The sequence below is a fragment of the Saccostrea echinata genome, unplaced genomic scaffold, assembly GCF_033153115.1.
Source record: "Saccostrea echinata isolate AGI-Se365-2 ecotype Australia unplaced genomic scaffold, CSIRO_AGI_Sech_v1 ptg000019l, whole genome shotgun sequence".
In the NCBI taxonomy this organism is placed as follows: Eukaryota; Metazoa; Mollusca; class Bivalvia; order Ostreida; family Ostreidae; genus Saccostrea; species Saccostrea echinata.
The window spans coordinates 5131663-5143916 of NW_026889768.1; the positions used below are offsets into that span (position 1 = coordinate 5131663).

General features: G+C 35.9%; 2 protein-coding genes across 2 annotated transcripts; one reads left to right on the forward strand and one right to left on the reverse strand.

The window, feature by feature from the left end:
- Positions 1-365: 365 nt before the first annotated feature.
- LOC133189779 (spermine oxidase-like) lies at positions 366-6049 on the reverse strand. Its single transcript, XM_061325179.1, has 4 exons — positions 6001-6049; positions 2767-2900; positions 1862-2020; positions 366-1713 (listed from the first exon to the last, which is right to left on the reverse strand). Exons 2-4 carry the CDS (start codon positions 2880-2882, stop codon positions 564-566), a joined length of 1425 nt encoding a protein of 474 aa, XP_061181163.1. The 5' UTR covers positions 2883-2900; positions 6001-6049; the 3' UTR covers positions 366-563.
- Positions 6050-8325: 2276 nt separating this feature from the next.
- On the forward strand, positions 8326-10136 carry LOC133189780 (stearoyl-CoA desaturase-like). Its single transcript, XM_061325180.1, has 4 exons — positions 8326-8539; positions 8732-8862; positions 8942-9147; positions 9624-10136. Exons 1-4 carry the CDS (start codon positions 8335-8337, stop codon positions 10045-10047), a joined length of 966 nt encoding a protein of 321 aa, XP_061181164.1. The 5' UTR covers positions 8326-8334; the 3' UTR covers positions 10048-10136.
- The last annotated feature ends 2118 nt before the right edge of the window (positions 10137-12254 follow it).

Genomic DNA, 12254 nt, shown 5'->3' on the forward strand with positions numbered 1-12254 from the left:
CAATGGATAAATTACAGTACTTCTCTGTTGAAAATGTAATAAAGAGCATTTAATTTATATAAATAATAGATTGGTCAACAGTGCATCTATGGATACTCTCTCCAGAATAAAACTACACCACTTTGTAAAGACACAGAATTCTATTTAATTACTGCATGCATGACAGGCATCATCGAAAGATCCACACTTCCTATAGCACAATTCCTTTACGATGGATATATTGTACGTAAACCCCTAATTTACGCAATACAATTAATATTGTGGTCTTATTTTGACAAACATACAAATATATATGTGATTCATTTAATAATGCTCTAATAGATGCATATTTATAATCTTATATGTGCATCCATTATTAAAAATATACTATTATAAATATATATGTGCATTTTATTTAGAAATATACTCCAATAATCTTTAATAAATAGAGGAGCATTCATTTAAAAAAAATCTAGTATCAAGTCATCAACAGAAACAGTTTAAAGATTATTTCACAGTTATTCGTATCAGATTTGTCCGTATAAATCACAAAGAAACAATATATAAAAAGATCAAGTTTATGATTAAAGCTTATTACCTAAAGCCTTCTTTTGATAATAGTTTTTAAGAGACTCTGCTTCTCGTATTCCAGACTCCCTTGCCCCGTGTGTTGTGGAGAAGAAGTGTGGATGTGTAGCCTCTCCGGCAAACAAAACAACAGGTACCCCGCTCATATACACCGGTTCTGCCAGACATTCAATGTCTGCTGGGGACGACGAATAGGAAACGTAACTGTAGGAACCCTGAGTAAGTCCATTGGTCTTCCAGGCGGATCTAATTATTGTAGTGGGCGTAGGAATGTTTGGATCACCTAAAAACTGCCGGATCAGAGCCGTGCACTGAGTTTTGACTTCCTCGTCAGACATACTTTCTAAATGCTCTGCCGCTTCCCCATGAATCCATCCTATTAATGTGTTGTCATTGTTCAGAATTTCATCAAATCCAAAAAGACTTTTATACCAATGAGTTTTCTTGTTCCCTATATTTCTTGATTTCCAGGCAAATTTTAAACCTCCTTCACCTTGTTTCCAAAAAGGTGTTTTCCACTGCAGAAATATCTTATTGACAGTTCCAAATCCCATTGCATTTATAGATCTAATTTTACTTGGTGGTAGAGGTGGTGCAAACATTCTGGAATGACAAGACTTCAGGACTCCCAGAGAGCACGTGACAATCACATGGTTAGCTTCAAACATTCTCTTTCCAGTTGGTGTCTTGCATGTTATGGCGACAGTCCTAGATTGAGTGCTCCCGTAATAAATATACTCCACTTCTGTGTTGTATTGAATACAATTTTTTGCCAATTTTTTGACGATTACATCAAGGGCACTTTTAAACCCTTTAGGCAACTTGATGTTGCCACCACCTAACTCTTTGAAGCAGGCAGCGTATTTTAGTGGCAGATTTTCCAGATCCTCGGCTGAATGAAAGGAAAGGTAATTCAACATACAATTAAAGAGTGCTCTTATATCTGCATGCTGGTTTTCTGGGAACTCCACCAGCCTCTTTTCTAACTCATTAGTCATGTAACTAGCGATATTAGAGTTAGCATCAATGTCTTGGGGTTTGATGTCCTGCAATCCCATCTCAACCTCTTGAAAAATCTGCCAAACTCTTTCGGTCAAAGACTTGCTAATTTTTCTTCCGTCTTCGGTATACGCATATCCCTCCATTCTGTTATTAAAACAACATTTATAATAAGACATTTATTTTACTTTGCAATAACACTTCGACTATATTTTACAACATTTTTGACACATTACCACATTTGAAATTTGCATCCAGCAATCAAGACATTTTTAAAGAAGCATGGGAAATTTACCTATCTAATAAAACATAAGGATTGAGTAGATCGTGCTCTGTGGCCAAACTAAACACAGCATTTCCATGGGAACCATGGATCCAGTTGGCACCAAGTTCAATAAGAGCGGGATTACCGCGGTATTCTCCGAATCCATGAGTATTTATCCTTCCACCAATCCTGCAAAATTGTGTATGTGATGCAAGCCTCAAATTAGAAATATTACACAACTAACTCGACACGAAGTATAACTACTAAATAACCCCCCCCCCCCCCTCTTTTTTTTTTTTTTTTTTTTTTTTTTTTTTTTTTTTTTGCCAGTAAAGAGATTGATAACAAACTGTACAGCTTCTTGGATGGCTCTATGGAGGAAAAATAATTTAAAGTAAAAATGTTACTCCTCTCCAACCAAGAGGCTTAAGCAATTGATCATTTATTTTAACATCTAGCCTATGAATAAACGACTTTCGAAAACACAAGATGCCTACTGGCCTCAAAGGTAACCCGAAATCACAGTGATACGGAGAGTTCTTTTTCTACACATTCTCAATTTTCGCTCAATTTTTGCTCTCATTTCTTGTGAAACTTCAATGTCCTATCATCTCTACGCAAATTTGAATACATGACACCACTTTCCTGACAATTTCAATCAATTTGTTGTCTACACAATTTCAATTAATTTTTGTTTAAAAAACACAATTGGGCTCATTAAATAATTTTTTGAGAAATTACATGTATTTTTCGCGTTATTAATTTGGACTTGCAGCTTTTGCTAATTCTGAAGGAAAGTTTTTGATTTAGATTTTTTTTTCACACGGCAAATAACAAAAAGACGCCCGACAAACCTTTGACTTGAGTGAAATAAAACATAACTAAAAACCAAAAAGCACATTTTTAAATCAAAGGTGAATAAACTTGAACGGTACCGATCACCCCCTTCCAGAATCACTACGTCCCTGAAGCCGCACTTAGTGAGGTGCTCTGCTGCCGACAGTCCAGCCATTCCGGCCCCCACTATAACTACACTGCCGTTCATAGACATCTCTTATTGAACTCAAATCTATAAAAATAATAAATTTATACAGAATGTATTTTTAAGAGGAAATTTTATTTTTAGCTCACCTGAGACGAAGCCTCCAGTGAGCTTTTCTGATCGAAATTTGTCCGGTGTCTGTCTTTGTTATAAACTTTTCACATTTTCATATTCTTCTCCAGAATCACAAGGCCAATGTCAGCCAAACTTGGCACAAAGTATCCTTGGGTAAATGGGGTTCAAATTTGTTCAAGCGAAGAGCCACTCACTCTTCCTAGGGGAGATAATTAGGAAATAGTGAAAACTTGGTGGTATATATTCTAAAAATCTTCTTCTCAAGAACCAATGGGCCAAAACATTTAAAACTCATATGAAACCTTCTTGACATAGTGTAGATTTAAGTTTGTTCAAATCATGACCCCCGGGGGTAAAGTGGGACCACAATGGGGATCAAAGTTTTACACAGGAACGTGAAGGAAAAAAATCTGAAAATTCTTCTTGTCAAGAATAGAAAAGTTTTGTTGAGTCATATTACTAAGGAAACATCCTCCGGTGTTGTAGATTTAGGTTTGTTCAAATCATGACCCCCAAGGGGTAGGGTGGGGCCACAATGGGGGATCAAATTTTTTTTCTTCTCAAGAACGGTAAAGCCATGATAATTAGTCATATTATTATGGAAGCATCCTCAGGTAGTGTAGATTCAGGTTTGTTCAAATCAAGACCCCTGGGGATTGGATGAGTCCACAACAGGGGATCAAAGTTATTGAAAAAAGAATATAAGGGATAGATCAATAAAAATTTACTTCTCAAGATCATCAAAGCCAGTCTTATTAACTCAGAAGCATCCTCAGGTAGAGTAGTATCAAATATGTTCCAATCATGTCCCTGGAGGTGGGGCAAAGCCTCAGTGGAAGATCAAATGTCGGAACCACATTTATAATTAAACTTTTCAATACTGAACGTATTTCTGGGTTTTTTCCCTAACCAAGGTACTCGGGTGAGCGATGTGGCCCAAGGGCCTCTTGTTAAGAGAAAAAAACATTACTTATAAGTCATACTGTAATGTACCCATGAATTGACTGTTCCAATAAACTTAATATAGTACAAAAATCAACATTGTGTAGGATATGATTGTTTCAATGTTGATTTCACCTTTCATAAAGTTAAAAGAAGGTCTTCTCTTATTTGAAATTTGGCTTTATCTTTGAATTTAGTCTAGAGGAAGGTCGAAGATCAAGGTCAGGGTCCAAAGTAGTCATTAATCTCTGAATTTTTTAATGTAATTTATTAATACACCTAGGTATCAGATTCCCATCTGTTGCTGTTAAAAGAGACACATCCCCCCCCCCCCCCCAATTTTTTGGTGTTAAAATAGACAATCCCCCCCCCCCCCCCAAACCATTGGGAAACCAAAATAAAGTAAACATCTTGGTGTTGAAGATAAAATTCAAGTCATATTCTCTGACATTTTCGCTAACCAAGGGTGACGACCCGCTCCTCTTCTCTTTCACCCTTGAAAAGAGGAGAAGACGATCGTCACCCTTGGCTAGCGAAGAGGACGCTCTGTAAGCCCAATATTTCCTAAAAATAAGGCGATTAAAATTGACTTTTTGGAAAATAGGTAAAAGGTTGAGTTCAAGGTCATAATAATTATTGTAAGTTTGTATAACTATCCTATGTTTTTATAAAATTTTGCTTTAATGCTTATGGTTTTCAAAATAATTGTCTAAATAATTTCAGCATATCCACGTGAGAGTTACATGTATATCTCTTGTCAGAAGGTCAATGAACCTTAGAAGGCATAGTGAATTTGTCGTTAGACAATCAAAGGTAAAGTTTATGAACACAAATCCTGTAAAAGTAGTACTCTATATGACATGAAACTAAACTCTCTTATGGGTGGGATTGGAGTTAACCCCACTCGACAACTCAATAATTTTGCCAGTATATGCCATAAAATTTAAAAAAAAAAGTTCTAATTTTACACTAAACAATAGAAAACCAATGATAATTTAGGGTTCCTCGCTCAATAAAATGGTCCGATGTCAGATCCCCCTCTTTTTTCCTTTCTGTTGCTGATTTGCAAGGTATTTCTGCTGTTCGTTTGAGGTGTCCCCCCCTTCCACCACCTGTACTTGCTTCTTATGGCCCCGTGCCCCGTTTTGCAAAAGAACTTACGACTAGAACCAAAATGTAATTTTTGTAATTTTGCTATTAACTTTCTTCTGTAAATTTATTTGAAAATGGTTTTGATCTTTTTAAAAGAATTTAGAGCGCTATTTTTTAAGCCAGTAATTTTTAATGGAAACATTAATTTTGCAAGATTTTACAATCAACTGCAGTTTTTAGGTTTACACGTTAGTTCTTTTTTTAAACGTTTGTTTTATTTAAAAGTATTCGATCAAATTCAGCTTCAAAAAGTTAATAACCTCGAATTAAATTCCTAGCCTGCAGTTGCAAAACTTCAAAGCAATTTCGATCATAGAGTTTAGAAGTTAGTAAAGCAGTGTTGGTCAATAAAAATCTCGAATTGCTTAATTCCACGTTTTGACATGCCCGGCTATAAAACCAATCGTTTTAATTTTACTTCTTTAATCTTCATATAAACACTGTGGTTCAGCTATAGATATTGAATATACAAACCACTTGTCATGTCGACATTATAAATAATTATTCACACTCCTCTCTAACGTTTGGAACTCACATCCATCCACAAAAAACTGAATCCGCGCCTGTGATACTACCTTACCATTAGTAACTCGCATCCATCACACTCCACAAAGAACTGAATCCGCGCCTGTCATGCTACTTCATTGTTTATTTAATAGATCTAATGACCCTCGCAATCTAAATATCTGAAGAACTCCTACGAGTGTGTTGTACATACTTAATGTGCGTCTTATTTTATTCTGCACTGTTTATCTTATTTTATCGCATTGTTAATTAGCGGATGAACTTTGAAAGTAAAGCAAAATTTTATTATATAGGTCATCGACCAACAAAGTTCGATACTTATACATGTATACGTGTCACTATCGAATACGTATTTCCATGCACGGCAGTCTTAACATGTGTAATTAGCGCAGTAAAAGAAACGATAAATACACGCATATTCAAGAACGTTTACCTGTTAAAAACACATCACCTGATACTTGCACACACCTCCTTTGGAGGGAATATCCGTCCTGGCCAACAATCTATTTATAACTAAATCTATAATCCGTTTTTTGATTGGCCGAGAGCATCGCGTGAAAATAAGCAGATTTTTTGAGTGTGATGTGCGGTTTCATTAAGGTTTCTGCTGACAGGGGGTAAGGACACGTGTTTTGAGACTTATTGTTAAATTGTCTATATGATTCAAAAAATAATGCAAAATATACTTTGTTTTACTGCATTGATTTTTACAAATATACTATTTATTTCCTCATTTATATTAATTGATGTATTTATTTATTTATTTATTCATTCATTTTGCTTGTCAAAGATTTTTCAGAAAAATTGTCCGGAAAAATTTTTCCGGCTGCCCCTCCCTCCCACCCCCAGATTTCAAAAACGCTACTACGTGCAAGTTTAACTTTAGAGTAAATAACACTCTTGAGGGAAATTTTTTTTCTTAATTAATTAAGTGTACATTTATTTTATTGGTGTATACGTTTCAAATGTAGTTCTGTATATCTCAAAATTATATGAAAATATACAATAAATATTTTTGATAGAAAATATTTAATTTCAGTGAGCAAATATACATGTAAACAGTTTTTTATTAACACTCGATGATCAAATTACTTTTGAATATACCACAGTTCAAGAGAAGTTGCTCGGGCCCAAAGTCCTCCCTATAACCGACCCTACCCCCCCCCCCACCCCCACCCCTGCATGCATTTATTTAGAAAATTTGTCCTTGATAAATATATAATAAGCCTGCCGAATTCCACTTCTTTCTTAAGAATTGGTAATTATAATCCACTGATATTGATCAAGGTCAAACACGCGATATGAGCTGACGCAATATGATTGATTGATGATGACCAGGGAAAATATTTTGAATTGAGCATCTTATTCTCTACCTAGCTACGTTGTGGGTGAATGTTTCGGGTATATCCGTGACTTTGTGGATCAATAAATATTTTTTATACACTGCTACAAAGTTAATGTTCTCTTCTCTAGCGAAAGAAAATATTCTATACGTATAACTAAGTTTACAGGCTCAGGAATCCATCAAAGAAGCGTTGGTTTAAACCTATACAATGTCTCTGATTGAAAACGAATCCAAATTACATGTAGTAGTACACAATGAAACGCTTATATTAGTTTTTTCCATTCTTTCTTGCATTCATTTTTTTTTTAATTGAATTTCCCTCTTGTTTGCATTGCCGGAATACTAGGGATGCACGACTTTATCGGTATACCGGTATATCGTGATTTTTTATTGCGTGATACGTATCGCGATACGGAGACTAAAATACCGGTATTTGGTACGTATTCATAAATTCCGGTAGCCTGGTTCCGGCCTACCCATAATGCTCCGCTACTGTGCGGAGCATTATGGGTAGGCCGGAACCAGGCTAAAATTCCGGAAATTTTTCATTTATTTGTTCAAGCTGTTAAATAACAATTACAGGAAGTGTAAAAAGTGTTGAAAACAGTTAAACAATGGCATCCAAACATGCATTATATTATATAAAATTTATACAAATTTAAAAAGTGAAGTTATGTTTTATAGCATATTTTAAGAGACACTAAGAAATTTCATTTGAAATTGTTGTAAAAATTGCTTATAAAAAATTTCACGATATTATCGTGATATTTTAGGGGAAAATCGTATATATATATATATATATATATATATATATATATATATATATATATATATATATATATATATATATATATATATATATATACAATTATAAATAGGTGTATAAATTTTCAGACAAAGGACACGTTAAAAAGAGAGTGTAAACTGAAAAGGAGAAATATTCACATTTACTAAAGATTTATGAAGTAATTGACCCCCCCCCCCCCTTATTTTCTTTTTGTTGTTGCTGCTGTAGAATTGTTGCATTGGCCTATCTGGTACTCACTGGTAAATTGGATTTATAAAGGTTCTGTTGTAATATGTGTATGGCTATACGAAGTGGATGTATTGTACTTGTTGAAAAGATTTGGTTGCAAATCTGTTTCTGCATCCGATTGAAGGAATTACGTCCTAAAATTACTGGGTCTGCAGCTATTCATGATGTTTGTCTCCACCATTATACAGAGGTACAATGAATACCCCCCCCCCCTTCTCAATACAGGGATCTCTATCTCACTTTTTGGGGCCCAGTTGTAAAGCCCCGAACAATTTACGTCGAAAATGTGGAAACGGTAAATCTGAAACCTGACCCAAACCTACACTATAAAAAACTTCTTTATTAGCTTGATAAATACTTACATTGTTATCATTGTTGTTGACAGAATGGCGCCTAGGAATGTGGTGGGAGAACCTACAAATGATGAGATGGGGCCCGTGGATATGGAGGAGGTACCCACAACAGAGCTCGCAGTTCGACCTCACCAGAAACTCGTGTGGAGAAATGTTATCTTGATGTCGGCTTTACATATAGGATCCCTGTATGCTCTCACATTAATTCCGACGTCACACCCCTTAACTTGGGTCTGGGGTAAGTTTTCACCATTGTCTGAAACTCCTCCGTTTCCTCGCATGTCTTAATTTTTCTTGTAAAAAAAATATATAATACAGGTCTGAAAAAAAAGAATGGATCCTTTACCCGACGGCTTTTTAGACATAACAGTCAGACCACTATGTATACTATAGCATTCACTTAAAAATTGACATTTCAAATATTTTTCAGCCATCTTCTATTACGTGGTCTCTGGTCTTGGAATCACAGCTGGGGCACACCGCCTTTGGGCCCACAAGTCATACAAAGCCCGGGCTCCGCTTCGGTGTCTGTTAGCGCTCATGAACGCTGCCGCGCTGCAGGTATGGCTGATCAATTAACAACATTAAGTTGCCAACAAATTTGAATGTGGTACGGGTATAAGTTTGACCTATTTTTCAGAATGACATACTTGACTGGTCACGTGACCATCGAGTCCATCACAAATACTCAGAAACAGATGCTGATCCACACAACGCCAAGAGAGGTTTCTTTTTCGCCCACATCGGCTGGCTGCTGGTCAGAAAACACCCGAATGTAATGGAGAAAGGGAGCCGTCTCGACTTTTCTGATCTTTATGCTGACAAAATTGTCATGTTTCAAAGAAGGTATGAAGAATTTGAACATGATAAATATCTGTGCAATCTATGCATAATAAATAATGTTAAAAGGCCAAGCTTCTTATTTTTGTAAGGGTTTAATTTTCGTTGTTTTTGAGGTATGAAGAGACCCACATTGTTTTTAATACTTAAAAATTCTTCATCCACGAAATTAAATCCCAACAAACCACGAAAATTTGACCCCTCGAAAATAAATGATTTCATAGTATTTTATAACATTATATATTAAAATATATACTAATGTTGAAAAAAATGAAAAAAGAGGATTGAAATAACACTTTTAACCAAGGAATCAGTGAGGTTGAATGTATTACTTGTTCATATAATACCCAGTATATATGCATCCCAAGGGCCTTGACACATTTGATGAAAGTACTAAATTAACCGACATGCAAAATGTTGATTTTTGTAATTGAATGTTAGTAAAGTCGTAAAAATCCATGCAGCACGTCTTTCTATTCCAGGTTCTACCGACCGCTGGTCCTAGTGATGTGTTTTGTAGTTCCATCCGTCGTTCCCTGGTATTTCTGGGGGGAATCTCTTTGGAATTCCTATTTCATAGGTGCCATTTTGCGTTACTGTGTTCTGTTAAATGCCACATGGTCTGTGAACAGTTTTGCCCATTTATGGGGCACAAGACCTTACGATAAGCGGATTAACCCGGCTGAAAATTTGGGCGTGACCCTGAGTGCAGTGGGTGAGGGCTTCCATAACTACCATCACACTTTCCCCAGTGACTATTCCACCAGCGAGTACGGTTGGCATCTAAATATAACCACAGTGTTCATTAATTGTATGTATTACTTAGGACAGGCCTACGACATGAAGAAGACTCCAGCCAAAGTGGTCCAGTTGAGAAAACTTCGCACAGGGGACAGAAGTTCTTAGACAAACAGTTTAAGATTTATCTTGGGGGGGGGGGGGTATTTTTTTTCTCGTTAAAATACAGAAAAATGTGGTTGTGTATTGGCGAAATCTAATTTTGTCTCTTACCTGAATAGTAAACCTATGCCAGTATATGTAAATGAGTATATATTAAAACTAAATTACTATTTGAAATAATATTAAATGACTGTGAACTGATATCAAGTAATTGACCCGCCTCTTAATTTATCAAAATTATATGTATAACATTGATGAAATAAACGACATTCTGTAATTTCCTTTTTTCGGGGGGGGGGGGGGGACCGAGGACAATATGATTGGTGAAAGCTTGATCTAGAATCTTGCTAATTTCCTGAAAGGTTGTATCATTTAGAAACAACTGTATTACTTTTTATCTTTTAGGAAAATAGACTCCACATCTTCCAAGAAATACAATGCTTATTACAAGGTAGTAGCAGCTGTTGATCGAAGGGTCTGGATAGTCTAGTATAGAAAGCCCCCAACGCGACAATCCTATAGATCAGCACCGAGACACAGCTTGAAAACAGCTGTTTGGGGGGAAAATGTCTTTTTTATAAGATAAGCTATAGCTTGACCGTTTATTACTCATCTTCTTTAGAATAAGCTGTTATATGAATTTAAAAAAAGACAGAAAATGACTCCCACGTATGAATTGATAACCCTGCAGAAACAGTAGGCCTAAATAACGTCATTCGGATTTGGGAATGCAGTTCGAAGTTCACTATTTGCAATTTAAAAGTGAAATGCATTGTAGAATGCAGTTCGAATTGAGTTCAAAATCTCAGAATGGAAATAAATTAAACAACACTGAAAATATTGAAGTTCCCTGCCCCGGGGTCTGATATTTTCAAGCTGGAATACTTGTGGTCATTGCCACTTTTACGAAATAAACGGTAATGGTACCATCTCTATTTTTTTAGGTCCACTCTTTTTAGTGTTTTCCAATGCTTGCTGTATTATACAAAGTCAATATAAGCATCAGTTCTAAGGGTATCATGACCAATTTTTCAGAGAAGCTTCTAGATCACCCAAGTCTCTCGAATGACCTATTGCTATCCGTTTTCGTCCGGCGTCTTTTGGCGGTCGTAAGATTTTGAACATTTTCAGCTTAGACGAAATCTTTGAACCAAAATTTATTTCAAAATTCTTAAATTCATGGCCCCGGGGTCAGGGAGTCTGGTGTAAGGGCGTGACTCTGTTGATTACATTTATATAGTGAAAATGTTTTATTGCTTTGAAAATTTTCTTTTCCGTTCCTTGGAATTAGCAAGCAAACTAAGTGCATGGTTATTAAAAGCAGGTTTGCCTCTTCCAAGATTGTGAAGTTCATGACCCTAGGGTCAGGGGTTCTGGTGTTAGGACGGGGTTCTATTGATTACAGGTATATAGTGAAAATACATTTAATTTATTTCTTTGAAACATCCTCTCCTCTCATCGAAATTAAGCAAATAAATTTAGAGCATTGTTATGATAAGCAAGGGTGCCTCTTCCAAAATTCTGAAATTCATGGCCCCAGGGGCGGGATCTGGAATTAGGACGGAACTCTATTGAATGTTTAGTGAAAATTCATTATTTCTTCAAAATCTTCTTATCTGCGCTTGGGAATTAAACAAACTGAGTGCATAGTTTTGATGAGGAAGAGTGTCTCTTCCAAAATTGTGAATTCATAGCCCCTGGTCAGGGGTTATGGTGTTAGGGCGGGACTCTTGATTGTATAGTGAAAATGTATTTCTTTCAAGATCTTTTTATCTGCTCCTGGGCATATAGGAGGCAAACAGAGCAAACTTTGAGGATGGGTTCTGGTGCTGGCAAGGTTCTATTGATCTTGTAGGAAAATTGTTCTCTACTAAGGGAAGTTGATCCTCTTTTCTATTCACCTATGATAATTAATCACTTTAAAAAATGTTAGGAGGTCAATTGAATAAAAGAATTATACAAACATTTTTAATTCATAATACAAAATTAAAAGTACTTTCATCTTTTTTAATGTTCAGTTAGACTTGTAAGTAACAGATGAATAACTATGGGACAAAAGTACCTATTTTTGTACCTTTAATGTTATTTAGATGCCAGTGTGAGAGAAAATGCGATGGGATTACTATGTGTGTTCCAGCACTATTTTTTAGTTTAGTCTGCAAGGTTATACTGACAAATGGGAGTGTACTAGCGCTGGCGAGTACGAACAAGTA